The sequence below is a fragment of the Oncorhynchus kisutch genome, linkage group LG24, assembly GCF_002021735.2.
Source record: "Oncorhynchus kisutch isolate 150728-3 linkage group LG24, Okis_V2, whole genome shotgun sequence".
Taxonomy (NCBI): Eukaryota; Metazoa; Chordata; class Actinopteri; order Salmoniformes; family Salmonidae; genus Oncorhynchus; species Oncorhynchus kisutch.
Window position 1 is genome coordinate 36,567,730 of NC_034197.2, and position 18,523 is coordinate 36,586,252.

General features: G+C 48.3%; 1 protein-coding gene and 1 long non-coding RNA gene across 2 annotated transcripts in view; both read right to left on the reverse strand.

Annotated features, from left to right (window-relative positions):
- Positions 1 to 3,606: 3,606 nt before the first annotated feature.
- LOC116357002 (uncharacterized) lies at positions 3,607 to 6,488 on the reverse strand. Its single transcript, XR_004205293.1, has 2 exons — positions 4,164 to 6,488; positions 3,607 to 4,121 (listed from the first exon to the last, which is right to left on the reverse strand). It is a non-coding gene; the product is annotated as an uncharacterized LOC116357002 (long non-coding RNA).
- Positions 6,489 to 6,520: 32 nt separating this feature from the next.
- Positions 6,521 to 18,523, reverse strand: part of LOC109869090 (kelch domain-containing protein 8B) — a 183,099-nt gene continuing 171,096 nt past the window's right edge. The window contains exon 5 of the mRNA XM_031804141.1: positions 6,521 to 9,126. Within this exon, the coding sequence (XP_031660001.1) occupies positions 8,930 to 9,126 (197 nt within the window). The 3' untranslated portion in view covers positions 6,521 to 8,929. The remainder of the gene's footprint in view (positions 9,127 to 18,523) is intronic.

Genomic DNA, 18,523 nt, shown 5'->3' on the forward strand with positions numbered 1-18,523 from the left:
GTCCAGTTCTTTCAACGGCCGTGACAAGGATGCTGTTATTGTGGAATGAACGCGCCTTGGTCCAGTTCTTTCAACGGCCGTGACAAGGATGCTGTTATTGTGGAATGAACGCGCCTTGGTCCAGTTCTTTCAACGGCCGTGACAAGGATGCTGTTATTGTGGAATGAACGCGCCTTGGTCCAGTTCTTTCAACGGCCGTGACAAGGATGCTGTTATTGTGGAATGAACGCGCCTTGGTCCAGTTCTTTCAACGGCCGTGACAAGGATGCTGTTATTGTGGAATGAACGCGCCTTGGTCCAGTTCTTTCAACGGCCGTGACAAGGATGCTGTTATTGTGGAATGAACGCGCCTTGGTCCAGTTCTTTCAACGGCCGTGACAAGGATGCTGTTATTGTGGAATGAACGCGCCTTGGTCCAGTTCTTTCAACGGCCGTGACAAGGATGCTGTTATTGTGGAATGAACGCGCCTTGGTCCAGTTCTTTCAACGGCCGTGACAAGGATGCTGTTATTGTGGAATGAACGCGCCTTGGTCCAGTTCTTTCAACGGCCGTGACAAGGATGCTGTTATTGTGGAATGAACGCGCCTTGGTCCAGTTCTTTCAACGGCCGTGACAAGGATGCTGTTATTGTGGAATGAACGCGCCTTGGTCCAGTTCTTTCAACGGCCGTGACAAGGATGCTGTTATTGTGGAATGAACGCGCCTTGGTCCAGTTCTTTCAACGGCCGTGACAAGGATGCTGTTATTGTGGAATGAACGCGCCTTGGTCCAGTTCTTTCAACGGCCGTGACAAGGATGCTGTTATTGTGGAATGAACGCGCCTTGGTCCAGTTCTTTCAACGGCCGTGACAAGGATGCTGTTATTGTGGAATGAACGCGCCTTGGTCCAGTTCTTTCAACGGCCGTGACAAGGATGCTGTTATTGTGGAATGAACGCGCCTTGGTCCAGTTCTTTCAACGGCCGTGACAAGGATGCTGTTATTGTGGAATGAACGCGCCTTGGTCCAGTTCTTTCAACGGCCGTGACAAGGATGCTGTTATTGTGGAATGAACGCGCCTTGGTCCAGTTCTTTCAACGGCCGTGACAAGGATGCTGTTATTGTGGAATGAACGCGCCTTGGTCCAGTTCTTTCAACGGCCGTGACAAGGATGCTGTTATTGTGGAATGAACGCGCCTTGGTCCAGTTCTTTCAACGGCCGTGACAAGGATGCTGTTATTGTGGAATGAACGCGCCTTGGTCCAGTTCTTTCAACGGCCGTGACAAGGATGCTGTTATTGTGGAATGAACGCGCCTTGGTCCAGTTCTTTCAACGGCCGTGACAAGGATGCTGTTATTGTGGAATGAACGCGCCTTGGTCCAGTTCTTTCAACGGCCGTGACAAGGATGCTGTTATTGTGGAATGAACGCGCCTTGGTCCAGTTCTTTCAACGGCCGTGACAAGGATGCTGTTATTGTGGAATGAACGCGCCTTGGTCCAGTTCTTTCAACGGCCGTGACAAGGATGCTGTTATTGTGGAATGAACGCGCCTTGGTCCAGTTCTTTCAACGGCCGTGACAAGGATGCTGTTATTGTGGAATGAACGCGCCTTGGTCCAGTTCTTTCAACGGCCGTGACAAGGATGCTGTTATTGTGGAATGAACGCGCCTTGGTCCAGTTCTTTCAACGGCCGTGACAAGGATGCTGTTATTGTGGAATGAACGCGCCTTGGTCCAGTTCTTTCAACGGCCGTGACAAGGATGCTGTTATTGTGGAATGAACGCGCCTTGGTCCAGTTCTTTCAACGGCCGTGACAAGGATGCTGTTATTGTGGAATGAACGCGCCTTGGTCCAGTTCTTTCAACGGCCGTGACAAGGATGCTGTTATTGTGGAATGAACGCGCCTTGGTCCAGTTCTTTCAACGGCCGTGACAAGGATGCTGTTATTGTGGAATGAACGCGCCTTGGTCCAGTTCTTTCAACGGCCGTGACAAGGATGCTGTTATTGTGGAATGAACGCGCCTTGGTCCAGTTCTTTCAACGGCCGTGACAAGGATGCTGTTATTGTGGAATGAACGCGCCTTGGTCCAGTTCTTTCAACGGCCGTGACAAGGATGCTGTTATTGTGGAATGAACGCGCCTTGGTCCAGTTCTTTCAACGGCCGTGACAAGGATGCTGTTATTGTGGAATGAACGCGCCTTGGTCCAGTTCTTTCAACGGCCGTGACAAGGATGCTGTTATTGTGGAATGAACGCGCCTTGGTCCAGTTCTTTCAACGGCCGTGACAAGGATGCTGTTATTGTGGAATGAACGCGCCTTGGTCCAGTTCTTTCAACGGCCGTGACAAGGATGCTGTTATTGTGGAATGAACGCGCCTTGGTCCAGTTCTTTCAACGGCCGTGACAAGGATGCTGTTATTGTGGAATGAACGCGCCTTGGTCCAGTTCTTTCAACGGCCGTGACAAGGATGCTGTTATTGTGGAATGAACGCGCCTTGGTCCAGTTCTTTCAACGGCCGTGACAAGGATGCTGTTATTGTGGAATGAACGCGCCTTGGTCCAGTTCTTTCAACGGCCGTGACAAGGATGCTGTTATTGTGGAATGAACGCGCCTTGGTCCAGTTCTTTCAACGGCCGTGACAAGGATGCTGTTATTGTGGAATGAACGCGCCTTGGTCCAGTTCTTTCAACGGCCGTGACAAGGATGCTGTTATTGTGGAATGAACGCGCCTTGGTCCAGTTCTTTCAACGGCCGTGACAAGGATGCTGTTATTGTGGAATGAACGCGCCTTGGTCCAGTTCTTTCAACGGCCGTGACAAGGATGCTGTTATTGTGGAATGAACGCGCCTTGGTCCAGTTCTTTCAGCGGCCGTGACAAGGATGCTGTTATTGTGGAATGAAACATCTATGAATACACATAAAGGCCAGGACATGATGAGAAGAGATTACCATGGATACCAATATGTGTATCTGGGTTGTATTCAAATAGACACAGTGGGGGTTTGTGAATCAAGCTCATCAAACATTGCTTCTCCCTGGGTTCTGGTTGGTGAACCTGAACACTTTGCCTTTCAGCAAACCACAGTTCAGAGTTCTCAGGGCTAGGGAGAAATCTGGCTACAGAGACAGCTAATTGGCCCTTCTAGAAACGGGGACATTAGCTATGTTTATAAGTAGCTCCTGGTAAACAGAGTGCATCAGTAGAAATATAAAATACTTCTCTGTCATATTCCAGTCTTTGTTGTCCCGTGGTACATGGAATTCTACGCTACACACCGTTCTGTTGAATGTGATGACACTCAGTGCAGATGACATACTATTTACAATGAAATGGTAAAAAAATGAAATAACTAATTTTGAGAACCAGTGGACCGTGCAGTCATACCTCAAAGTCATTATATTGTGAAGGCACACCACTTCCATTCTCCCCACAGGAGCAGAAACCTTCTACCGCCCGGTTCATCTATAATGAACGAGGTGACACTTTCTCACATTTCGTTACACCTCTGCTAAGTAGACATTGAAATACACACTGCAGCGCAGACGAGGCCTCTGGTTGCTGCCTGCTCTGCTGTTAATGTGAAAGAGGAAAAGACAGAAATAATGCCACACATACTCAATCCAATCAGACAGCACGTCAAAATAGTTTATTAAAGAATTCATGGTCGAGGCACTACCTCACATTTATAGGCACTGAACTACTGTACTAGAGTCACAACTCAGCCTGGGTACTGTACCTGTACCACATTACTGTAACAATGTCTTACTGTACTAGAGTCACAACTCAGCCTGGGTACTGTACCTGTACCACATTACTGTAACAATGTCTTACTGTACTAGAGTCACAACTCAGCCTGGGTACCCTACCTGTACCACATTACTGTAACAATGTCTTACTGGACCGGTGAACATAATCAAAACACAATTACAGGAATCCATCCAGGCATCTCTCTGTCAGACCGGAGCTCTGTCAAAATGCCTGAAGCTCTCCTCTGCACATTGTCCGCTAATAAACGTGTCTCCTCATCCGGTCTCTAGGGCTGCATTTACACATGCAGCCCAATTCAAATATTTTTGGAACCAATTGTTTTTTTGACAATCACTACTCAGACTCATTGTTTGGGCTGATAATCACCTCACCTCATATTATAGGAATAAAACACTTCCTGCTGATCACCTCACCTCATATTATAGGAATAAAACACTTCCTGCTGATCACCTCACCTCATATTATAGGAATAAAACACTTCCTGCTGATCACCTCACCTCATATTATAGGAATAAAACACTTCCTGCTGATCACCTCACCTCATATTATAGGAATAAAACACTTCCTGCTGATCACCTCACCTCATATTATAGGAATAAAACACTTCCTGCTGATCACCTCACCTCATATTATAGGAATAAAACACTTCCTGCTGATTGTCAGTTAGAACATGAATGTTGCCACACACCAGATCAGTGTGGGAGTGGCCTATTCTTCTTGATTCAGATATCTCTTGATTGGTTTAGGATCAGCGACAGACTAAGTATTGGCACAGTTGTTCCTCTACTCACTCATATTCTACAATGTATAGGAATCTCCTTCTCCAAATGTGGATGAGCTGTGACATCATTAGTGTGCGTGTGTTTGTGTACACGTGTCTATCTTGACCAAAGCAAACTTATCTGGCCTCCTTGCTTCAAATGTAAACCTGATATAAAAATAATTAAAATTGTGACAAGCTTTCTTTCCCACTGAACCCCTCTGTGATGTTCAGACATACTGCATAGCCTCCTTTCGTTGAGACAGGAGTTCGGGACGCACAGGTTACAGTCAGAGATCATCAGCTAACACCATCACCCTGGTTACGCACCATGGAAACACATCGCAGCACAGCATCATAGAGAGAACAGACCAAGTGTCAACATGACAGGGCAACACCACTATAAACGTGACCTTGTACAGCTCAACCCACACAATGCAAATAGACAGCTGTAGAAGCCCAGTGGTGTTAAAACAACAACATACAAAAATATAGCAAACAGGGACATTTTTTTAGAGAGAATACAAATAATTTAAAATACTAATTTATTTTGGAAGGAAAAGCAACGATACTTCACTGACTGTTACACAGTAATGCTACTTGCGGGTGTGACACAGTGACTGTTGCCTCGACACCAGGTGTTCACAGTGAACCGCACAAAAACAGAGTCTTTGATGGTAAAAAATAAATAAGACACAGTTCTGAAATGCGTTATATAAATCAAATGAAAGTAAGTATGGAAATATGTCATGTGTGGATTCAGCATCTTTGATCCCAGGAAGAGAAGGCAGAGAGACATATCGTATATAAAACCTGAGTCTAATAGACTGTTTAGAAGGGATCTCTAAAGCAAATGGGAAAAGTAAATGTACTGAATGATCTACAACACTGTTTATGAAGCCAACAGCAGTAGGATTACAGTACAGAACTAGAGTCAACTGCAGTTTACGCTGTTGAGTCATATGTCATGTCAGGGCCAGAGCACATCTGAAAAATGATTCTCTCTCTCTCTCTCTCTCTCTCTCTCTCTCTCTCTCTCTCGTGTGCAAGTTCTTTCTAAACAGTACTCAAGAGCTTAGAAACCAGAGTGTTCTGCCGAAGAGACCCTTGTTCCTCCTGCAGACTGTTACCGAACACAGCATTCTCTCTCCACTGATGAGAATTCAGTTCCGTATGTACATATATTTGCATTCTATCCATCACTTTATTGCTGTTGCCAACCAGTCAGATCCATGTGGTGAGTCTTGGAGCATACAGAAACACAACTTCCCACGTAGCCAGAAATACATCTATCAACTGGCACTAAAGTGTGTTTAGAAAGACACTGCACTCCCCAAGGGAACATCTCAATGACATCATCAACAACGTTTTTCTAGAAATATGTATGTGGGAGTGTAAGTGGGGGGGGGGGGGGGCGTCTATGTGCTAGAATGAAACCATAAGCTATTTAATAGTCTCTAGAATATGAATATGGTTGAGAGTTTCATTACGGTCTGAGTTATGTCAGGAGTCTGATAATGATAGCTCATCTGAGATGATTTCATAATTCTGACCTGCCCCCTGCTAGTGTCATCTGAGTGTCACGAACCCTGCAGCCCTCCTAACCAGCCCTCTGTAGTCCTCCTAAGCAGGGCCAGTATTCCTAACTGGCCTCCTGCAGTCCTCCGAACCAGCCTCCTGCATCCCTCCTAACCTGCTCCCTGCATCCCTCTTAACCTGCCCCCTGCATCCCTCCTAACCTGCCCCCTGCATCCCTCCTAACCTGCCCCCTGCATTCCTCCTAACCGGCCTCCTGCATCCCTCCTAACCTGCCTTCTACAGTCTTCCGAACCTGCCCTCTGCAGCCCTCCTAACCTGCCCCCTGCATTCCTCCTAACCGGCCCCCTGCATTCCTCCTAACCGGCCTCCTGCATCCCTCCTAACCTGCCCTCTGCATCCCTCCTAACCTGCCCCCTGCATCCCTCCCTACCTGCCCCCTGCATCCCTCCTAACCTGCCCCCTGCATCCCTCCTAACCTGCCCCCTGCATCCCTCCTAACCTGCCCCCTGCATCCCTCCTAACCTGCCCCCTGCATCCCTCCTAACCTGCCTCCTGCAGTCTTCCGAACCTGCCCCCTGCATTCCTCTTAACCTGCCCCATGCAGCCCTCCTAACCTGCCCCCTGCATTCCTCCTAACCGGCCCCCTGCATCCCTCCTAACCGGCCTCCTGCATCCCTCCTAACCTGCCCCTGCATCCCTCCTAACCTGCCCTCTGCATCCCTCCTAACCTGCCCCCTGCATCCCTCCTAACCTGCCCCCTGCATCCCTCCTAACCTGCCCCCTGCATCCCTCCTAACCTGCCTCCTGCAGTCTTCCGAACCTGCCCTCTGCAGCCCTCCTAACCTGCCCCCTGCATCCCTCCTAACCTGCCTCCTGCAGTCTTCCGAACCTGCCCCCTGCATTCCTCCTAACCTGCCCCCTGCATTCCTCCTAACCTGCCCTCTGCATCCCTCCTAACCCGCCCCCTGCATCCCTCCTAACCTGCCTCCTGCATCCCTCCTAACCTGCCCTCTGCATCCCTCCTAACCCGCCCCCTGCATCCCTCCTAACCTGCCCTCTGCATCCCTCCTAACCCGCCCCCTGCATCCCTCCTAACCGGCCTCCTGCATCCCTCCTAACCTGCCCTCTGCATCCCTCCTAACCTGCCCCCTGCATCCCTCCTAACCTGCCTCCTGCAGTCTTCCGAACCTGCCCTCTGCAGCCCTCCTAACCTGCCCCCTGCATTCCTCCTAACCTGCCTCCTGCATCCCTCCTAACCTGCCCTCTGCATCCCTCCTAACCTGCCTCCTGCAGTCTTCCGAACCTGCCCTCTGCAGCCCTCCTAACCAGCCCTCTGCAGCCCTCCTAACCTGCCCCCTGCATTCCTCCTAACCTGCCCCCTGCATCCCTCCTAACCTGCCTCCTGCATCCCTCCTAACCAACCTGTAATTTAGCACATGGAAGAGCTACCCAGCAGGAGACGTTGATGAAGATAATCAGTCATGAATCAGGAGATGCTGTAATCAGACAGAGTCAAAGCCAGCTCATGATCCAATGAATGTGGGGTTCAACAGAGGTGAAGCAAGGAAAGAAAACCCTCATAAAATACATACTAAAAATATACAGTATTATGAGGTCAATCTAATGTGACCGTCACCCTCTGTCCACTAATACTATCTCTAAAACCCCTCCCACTGCCCTCCTGGGTGTTCCCTCTATTTCCTATTAGTTCCTTGAAAGGTCAAAGGTTGAATAAGCATGGTATATGTACAGGAGGACTTCCTGTTAAGAGCTATTGCTTTTCCCCATTTAAAAAACAACTCTTACATGGTTTCATTCTCTGAAGTTCCATTGCTAAACTCTGATGTAAAATATGATGTATTTTTTGATTTTTTTTTTAAGCTTCAGGGAAATGTGGCTTTGTGTCAAAGAGCTCGACTCTGAGTCTCTGGTGCCACAGTGCAGGTATTGGCCGGCAAATTCTAGAGGTGGTATTCAGGAGTCTGGGATTTTAATAACATTGACGTTAACGTTAACAACAGGGACCAAAACACACACACTCACATTCTCCAAAGTTGTATCCTAAACTCTCAACTTTTTTAAGGTGATTAAATGAAAATGTGTAAACAAGCCACTGCAACTGGACACTGCTGTGGTGAAATAGATATGCTGTGGTGAAACAGATATGCTGTGGTGAAACAGATATGCTGTGGTGAAATAGATATGCTGTGGTGAAACAGATATGCTGTGGTGAAATAGATATGCTGTGGTGAAATAGATATGCTGTGGTGAAATAGATATGCTGTGGTGAAACAGATATGCTGTGGTGAAACAGATATGCTGTGGTGAAATAGATATGCTGTGGTGAAACAGATATGCTGTGGTGAAATAGATATGCTGTGGTGAAATAGATATGCTGTGGTGAAACAGATATGCTGTGGTGAAACAGATATGCTGTGGTGAAATAGATATGCTGTGGTGAAATAGATATGCTGTGGTGAAATAGATATGCTGTGGTGAAACAGATATGCTGTGGTGAAACAGATATGCTGTGGTGAAATAGATATGCTGTGGTGAAATAGATATGGCCCTAAATTCCTTTAATTTCCAGAAAAGTACCCTGCTTTTATCCTGAAAATGCTGTCATGTTCAAATTAGTATTGTGTGTGGTGCTTTTTGTTGTTGTTATTATTTGTTCAACAACTCCTTTGTGACAGGTGTCCAGGTCAAGGTGTCCAGGTCAAATACGAGTCTGTATGAGTGTGTGTGTCCCTCACCTGTGCACAAATAATGTGTTTGTACTGGTGTATGCACAAATAACGCCACAGTCATTTCCTGTGTATTTTTTTGTGAGTGTGTGTAGTAGCCGTGTTAGTGTGTGTCTCTGTGCATGTGTGTGTGTCACACAGTCTCTCTGAGACAGAGGGCCTCCACGGCGTTGCTGGGCCCCTGGGCCACACCCCCGATGAGGAACAGCATGTTGGGGGTCTGCAGGGGGGCACAGCAGCAGCGGGGGCTGGGCATCGGGGCAGCATACTCCCAACGTCTCTTCACAAGGTTGTAGCTCTCCACTGACGACAGGGGTGACGGCTGGTTTCCTAGACACACACATACACACACAATTTAATACATTGTTTCCCCCCTAAGATTAGGACACAACAATTTTTCCCTGAAAAAAAAAAGAGCTACAGGGCATTCGGAAAGTATTCAGACCCCTTGACTTTTTACACATTTTGTTACGTACAGCCTTATTCTAAAATGTATTTAATTATTATTTTTCCTCCTCAATCTACCCACAATACCCCATAATGACAAAGCAAACAGGTTTATAGACATTTTTGTAAATGTATTAAAAAAAATACCATGGAAATATTACATTTACATAAGTATTCAGACCCTTTACTCAGAACTTTGTTGAAGCACTTTGGCAGCGATTACAGCCTCGAGTCTTCTTGAATATGACGCTACAAGCTTGGCACACCTGTATTTGGGGAGTTTTCCCATTCTTCTTGATAGATCCTCTCAAGCTCTGTCAGGTTGTATGGAGAGTGTCGCTGCACAGCTATTTTCAGGCCTCTCCAGAGATGTTCGATCGGGTTCAAGTCCGGGCTCTGGCTGGGCAACTCCTGCCCAGGAGACTTGTCCCGAAGCCACTCCTGCGTTGTCTCGGCTGTGTGCTTAGGGTCGGTGTCCTGTCCTGTTGGAAGGTGAACCTTCGCCCCAGTCTGAGGTCCTAAGTGCTCTGGAGCAGGTTTTCATCAAGGGTCTCTGTGCTTTTCTCCAGACGTGACGTTTGGCATTCAGGCCAAAGAGTTCAATTTTGTTTTCATCAGACCAGAGAATCTTGTTTCTCATGGTCTGAGAGTCCTTTAGGTGCCTTTTGGCAAACTCCAAGCGGGTTGTCAATTGCCTTTTACTGAGGAGTGGCTTTCGTCTGATTGGTGGAATGCTGCAGAGTTGGTTGTCCTTCTGGAAGGTTCTCCCATCTCCACAGAGGAACTTTTGAGCTCAGTCAGAGTGACCATTGGGTTCTTGGCCACCTACCTGACCAAGGCCCTTCTCCCCCGATTTTTCCGAATGCACCTGAGGATGCACCTGAGCTCAATTTCGAGTCTCATAGCAAAGGGTCTGAATACTTATGTAAATAGGTACATTTATGTTTTAAATTTTTAATCAATTTGCAAAGATTTCTAAAAAACCTGTTTTCACTTTGTCATTATGGGGTATTATGTGTAGATTGATGAGGCACATTTTTTTTTTAAAATCCATTTTAGAATAAGGCTGTAACGTAACAAAATGTGGAAAAAGTCAAGAGGTCTGAATAGTTTCCCAAATGCACTGTAATCTCTCCTTAACATGAAAATGTGACATACATGACTTCACAGTTGAGCTAACATTGAAGATGGAGGGGTAGAACACAGGTGTGTTAGTCACAGCCGGGCGTGAGAGAGGGGCAGAAAAGGGCAGGTGTGTAGGGAGCCCCTAACAGCCACATCATTACTGTGACTGGGTCTCACAGCTTCTCCATCACTTTGATTGGTCTGTTGGTCAGTCACACATGATTAAACTAACACAATTACACTACCTTTGGCAATGTGGAAACACAGTCAATCACTTTCAGTCTGTCACACATGAGCACACACACACACACAAAAAAAAACACTTCCCGGAATTACAGACTAAAACTGAAAACATATACTGTAACGATAGGCATGTAAGTGGTATTGTAAACAAAGGTTAGGTTATATACTCAATGTTAAGACAGGCATTTGTCTAAGACTAGGGATCCAGGGGAAAGCTGTCTTAAGCAGGGGAGCTGTCAGTCTGTCTGTCTGTCTGGGGTAGTCATGTGACCTACCTGTCAGTCTGTCTGTCTGTCTGGGGTAGTCATGTGATCTACCTGTCAGTTGCAGAGCAACAGGTAGAATAATGCAGTATGTTGCATCCAACCAGATGGCTGGGGGAGTACTGTTCACTGTACTCAGTAAGAAACACCTAGAAGTCTACTGGGTAAAATATCATTTAAACTTGAACTTAACTAAAAACAAAGCTCTAAAAATCACACATTCTGTACTCACCCTCTACCACACACATTGATTTATCTCAAATCCAAGGGCGGACTAGCCATCTGGCATTTCAGGCAAATGCCAGATGGTCTGGTCCATTTTTAGCCCAGTAAGTCTGACTAACTTGGGTTTCTTGCGCGAAACGTATCATTATCTGGATAATAATGGGGGCCTCAAGAAAAAAAAATGGGCCGGTGTGTTAGAAATACCAGGGCCGATATCTGGTCCCAGTCCGCCCCTCTTCATATCTTTCAGAGGGTCAGTCAAAGTCAGTTTTCTCTCCTTTAGCCTCAGGATCCCTGTCATTAGACATTACCAGGCGCTGCTAAGTTGTTCTGGTTTCCATGGAGACCCTCACTGAGCTGCAGATGATATGTAAAGGGGGGGGGGGATTGCTATTGTTCTCATAATTTCTGGAGAGAAGAAAGTGGAGGATCTGAGTCCTCTTTTCACGGCAATCAGAGCGCTGCTCAGACCCGCTCCTTTTTAATCTTCACAGGAACATGCTCCAGCGTGGCGCCGTGCACCAAAAAAACGCTCCTTCGCTTGGTGTGCAAAGCTTCCCGTCGGGCCTTTGTTTTCTAGCCCAGCTAAAAAATACTTAGTCACCTACCTACCCACAACCCATCTACCCATCTACCTACCCACAACCCATCTCCCTACCTACCCACAACCCGTCTCCCTACCTACCCACAACCCATCTGCCTTCCTACCCACAACCTATCTCCCTACCTACCCACAATCCATGTCCCTTCCTACCCACAACCCATCTCCCTACCTACCCACAACCCATCTCCCTACCTACCCACAACCCATCTCCCTACCTACCCACAACCCATCTCCCTACCTACCCACAACCCATCTTCCCTACCTACCCACAACCCATCTCCCTACCTACCCACAACCCATAAACCTACCTACCCACAACCCATCTCCCTACCTACCCACAACCCATCTCACTATCTACCCACAACCCATCTCCCTACCTACCCACAACCCATCTCCCTACCTACCCACAACCTATCTCCCTACCTACCCACAACCCATCTCCCTACCTACCCACAACCCATCTCCCCACCTACCCACAACCCATCTCCCTACCTACCCACAACCCATCTCCCTACCTACCCACAACACATCTCCCTAGCAACCCACAACCCATCTCCCTACCTACCCACAACACATCTCCCTAGCAACCCACAACCCATCTCCCTACCTACCCACAACCCATCTCCCTACCTACCCACAACCCATCTCCCTACCTACCCACAACCCATCTCCCTATGTACCCACAACCCATCTCCCTACCTACCCACAACCCATCTCCCTACCTACCCACAACCCATCTCCCTACCTACCCACAACCATCTCCCTCTCCTACACCTACCTACCCACAACCCATCTACCTACCCACAACCCATCTCCCTCTCCTACACCTACCTACCCACAACCCATCTCCCTCTCCTACACCTACCTACCCACAACCCATCTCCCTCTCCTACACCCACCTACCCACAACCCATCTCCCTCTCCTACACCTACCTAGCTACAACCCAGCTCCCTCTCCTACACCTACCTCCCCACAACCCATCTCCCTCTCCTACACCTATCTACCTACAACCCAGCTCCCTCTCCTACATCTCCCTACCTACCCACAACCCAGCTCCCTCTCCTACACCTACCTACCTACAACACAGCTCCCTCTCCTACACCTACCTACCCACAACACATCTCCCCCTCCTACACCTACCTACCTACCCACAACCCATCTCCCTCTCCTACACCTACCTACCTATCCACAACCCATCTCCTTCTCCTACACCTACCTACCTACCCACAACCCATCTCCCTGTCCTACACCTACCTACCCACAACCCATCTCCCTCTCCTACACCTACCTACCCACAACCCAAATCCATCTCCTACACCTACCTACCCACAACCCAGCTCCCTCTCATACACCTACCTACCCAAACCCATCTCCCTCTCCTACACCTACCTACCCACAACCCATCTCCCACTCCGACCCACCCACAACCCATCTTCCTCTCCTACACCTACCTATCCACAAACCAGCTCCCTCTCCTACACCCACCTACCCACAACCCAGCTCCCTCTCCTACACCTACCTACCCACAACCCATCTCCCTCTCCTACACCTACCTACCCACAACCCATCTCCCTCTCCTACACCTACCTACCCACAACCCATCTCCCTCTCCTACACCTACCTACCCACAACCCATCTACCTACCTACCCACAACCCATCTCCCTCTCCTACACCTACCTACCCACAACCCATCTACCTACCTACCTACAACCCATCTCCCTCTCCTACACCTACCTACCCACAACCCATCTCCCTCTCCTACACCTACCTACCCACAACCCATCTCCCTCTCCTACACCCACCTACCCACAACCCATCTCCCTCTCCTACACCTACCTACCTACAACCCAGCTCCCTCTCCTATACCTACCTACCCACAACCCATCTCCCTCTCCTACACCTATCTACCTACAACCCAGCTCCCTCTCCTACATCTACCTACCTACCCACAACCCAGCTCCCTCTCCTACACCTACGTACCTACAACACAGCTCCCTCTCCTACACCTACCTACCCACAACCCAGCTCCCTCTCCTACACCTACCTACCCACAACCCATCTCCCTCTCCTACACCTACCTACCCACAACCCATCTCCCCCTCCTACACCTACCTACCTACCCACAACCCATCTCCCTCTCCTACACCTACCCACCTACCCACAACCCATCTCCTTCTCCTACACCTACCACCTACCCACAACCCATCTCCCTCTCCTACACCTACCACCTACCCACAACCCATCTCCTTCTCCTACACCTACCACCTACCCACAACCCATCTCCCTCTCCTACACCTACCTACCTACCCACAGCCCATCTCCCTCTCCTACACCTACCTACCCACAACCCATCTCCCTCTCCTACATCTACCTACCCACAACCCAAATCCATCTCCTACCTACCTACCCACAACCCAGCTCCCTCTCCTACACCTACCTACCCAAACCCATCTCCCTCTCCTACACCTACCTACCCACAACCCATCTCCCACTCCTACCCACCCACAACCCATTTCCTCTCCTACACCTACCTACCCACAACCCAGCTCCCTCTCCTACACCACCTACCCACAACCCAGCTCCCTCTCCTACACCAACCTACCCACAACCCATCTCCCTCTCCTACACCTACCTACCCACAACCCATCTCCCTCTCCTACACATCCTTACCCACAACCCATCTCCCTCTCCTACACGACCTACCCACAACACATCTACCTCGCTACCCACAACCCATCTCCCTCTCCTACACCTACCCACCTACCCACAACCCATCTCCTTCTCCTACACCTACCACCTACCCACAACCCATCTCCCTCTCCTACACCTACCACCTACCCACAACCCATCTCCTTCTCCTACACCTACCACCTACCCACAACCCATCTCCCTCTCCTACACCTACCTACCTACCCACAGCCCATCTCCTTCTCCTACCCCTACCTACCCACAACCCATCTCCCTCTCCTACATCTACCTACCCACAACCCAAATCCATCTCCTACCTACCTACCCACAACCCAGCTCCCTCTCCTACACCACCTACCCACAACCCAGCTCCCTCTCCTACACCTACCTACCCACAACCCATCTCCCTCTCCTACCCATACCTACCCACAACCCAGCTCCCTCTCCTACACCTACCTACCCACAACCCATCTCCCTCTCCTACACCTACCTACCCACAACCCATCTCCCTCTCCTACACCTACCTACCCACAACCCATCTCCCTCTCCTACACCTACCTACCCACAACCCATCTCCCTCTCCTACATCTACATACCCACAACCCAAATCCATCTCCTACCCATACCTACCCACAACCCAGCTCCCTCTCCTACACCCACCTACCCACAACCCATCTCCCTCTCCTACACCTACCTACCCACAACCCATCTCCCTCTCCTACATCTACCTACCCACAACCCATCTCCCTCTCCTACATATACCTACCCACAACCCATCTCCCTCTCCTATACCTACCTACCCACAACCCAGCTCCCTCTCCTACACCTACTTACCCACAACCCATCTCCCTCTCCTACATATACCTACCCACAACCCAAATCCATCTCCTACACCTACTTACCCACAACCCATCTCCCTCTCCTACACCTACCTACTGTATGTCTCCCTTTTTCTGCCAGTGGGTTGTTTTTATTGAATGGGATTTGACCACATGTTTTTTATGGGGCAAATGGACAAAGAGCATTTGATTTGCCTCAGCAACCTAGAAGGTATTTTAGCTGGTGCCCTAGCCACTCCTCCCATTTACCTCAATTTAGATTACTTTTTAGGATTTGTGGGGAGCCTTGGGAGATTTGGGAGAGACTTGGGAGACTTAGTGTGTGTGTGTATTTGTGTGTGTGCGTGTGCACGTGTGTGTGTGTGTTTGCGTGCGTGCTTGAGTGACATTGTAATGTAGTCTGTGCACATAATTGAACAGACTACCACTCTATACACTACCATCTATACACACTGCCATCTCTACACACTGCCATCTCTACACACTGCCATCTCTACACACCGCCATCTCTACACACTGCCATCTCTACACACTGCCATCTATACACACTGCCATCTCTACACACTGCCATCTATACACACTACCATCTATACACACTGCCATCTATACACACTGCCATCTCTACACACTGCCATCTCTACACACTGCCATCTATACACACTGCCAGTCTACACACTACCATCTCTACACACTGCCGTCTCTACACACTGCCATCTCTGCACACTACCATCTATACACACTACCATCTCTACACACCGCCATCTCTACACACTGCCATCTCTGCACACTACCATCTATACACACTGCCATCTCTACACACCGCCATCTCTACACACCGCCATCTCTACACACCGCCATCTCTACACACTGCCATCTCTACACACTGCCATCTCTACACACTGCCATCTCTACACACTGCCATCTCTACACACTGCCATCTCTACACACTGCCATCTCTACACACTGCCATCTCTACACACTGCCATCTCTACACACCGCCATCTCTACACACCGCCATCTCTACACACTGCCATCTCTACACACTGCCATCTCTACACACTGCCATCTCTACACACTGCCATCTATACACACTACCATCTATACACACTGCCATCTCTACATACTGCCATCTATACACACCGCCATCTCTACACACCGCCATCTCTACACACTGCCATCTCTACACACTGCCATCTCTACACACTGCCATCTATACACACTACCATCTATACACACTGCCATCTCTACACACTACCATCTATACACACCGCCATCTCTACACACCGCCATCTCTACACACTGCCATCTCTACACACTGCCATCTCTACACACTACCATCTATACACACTACCATCTATACACACTGCCATTTATACACACTGCCATCTCTACACACTACCATCTATACACACTACCATCTATACACACTACCATCTATACACACTGCCATCTCTACACACTGCCATCTATATACACTGCCATCTATACACACTACCATCTATACACACTACCATCTATACACACTACCATCTATACACACTGCCATCTCTACACACTGCCATCTCTACACACTACCATCTATACACACTACCATCTATACACACTACCATCTATACACACTACCATCTATAGACACTGCCATCTATACACACTGCCATCTATACACACTACCATCTATACACACTACCATCTATACACACTACCATCTATACACACTACCATCTATACACACTACCATCTATACACACTACCATCTCTACACACTACCATCTATACACACTGCCATCTATACACACTGCCATCTATACACACTGCCATCTATACACACTACCATCTATACACACTACCATCTATACACACTACCATCTCTACACACTACCATCTATACACACTGCCAGTCTACACATTGCCATCTATACACACTACCATCTATACACACTACCATCTATACACACTGCCACCTATACACACTGCCATCTCTACACACTACCATCTCTACACACTGCCAACTATACACACTGCCATCTATACACACTACCATCTCTACACACTGCCATCTATACACACTACCATCTATACACACTACCATCTCTACACACTACCATCTCTACACACTGCCAGTCTACACACTGCCAGTCTACACACTGCCATCTATACACACTACCATCTCTACACACTACCATCTCTACACACAACCATCTATACACACTGCCATCTCTACACACTGCCAACTATACACACTGCCATCTATACACACTACCATCTATACACACTACCATCTATACACACTGCCATCTCTACACACTACCATCTATACACACTACCATCTATACACACTGCCATCTCTACACACTGCCATCTATACACACTGCCATCTCTACACACTGCCATCTATACACACTACCCTTTCTATACACACTGCCATCTATACACACTGCCATCTCTACACACTGCCATCTCTACACACTGCCAGTCTACACACTACCATCTCTACACACTGCCGTCTATACACACTGCCGTCTCTACACACTACCATCTCTACACACTACCATCTCTACACACTGCCGTCTATACACACTGCCGTCTCTACACACTACCATCTCTACACACTACCATCTCTACACACTGCCATCTCTACACACTGCCAGTCTACACACTACCATCTCTACACACTGCCGTCTCTACACACTGCCGTCTCTACACACTGCCATCTCTACACACTGCCATCTATACACACTGCCATCTCTACACACTGCCGTCTCTACACACTGCCATCTCTACACACTGCCATCTCTACACACTGCCATCTCTACACACTGCCATCTATACACACTGCCATCTCTACACACTGCCATCTATACACACTGCCATCTCTACACACTGCCATCTATACACACTGCCATCTCTACACACTGCCGTCTCTACACACTGCCATCTCTACACACTACCATCTATACACACTACCATCTATACACACTGCCATCTCTACACACTGCCATCTCTACACACTGCCATCTCTACACACTGCCATCTCTACACACTGCCATCTATACACACTGCCATCTCTACACACTGCCATCTATACACACTGCCATCTCTACACACTGCCATCTATACACACTGCCATCTCTACACACTGCCATCTATACACACTGCCATCTCTACACACTGCCGTCTCTACACACTGCCATCTCTACCGAGTTCATTCAAATCAGTTTTTAATCACATTATCCATATATATATATCAATTTATCAGTATCACTGTATCAGTGAGAAGGGGAGAGGGTGACA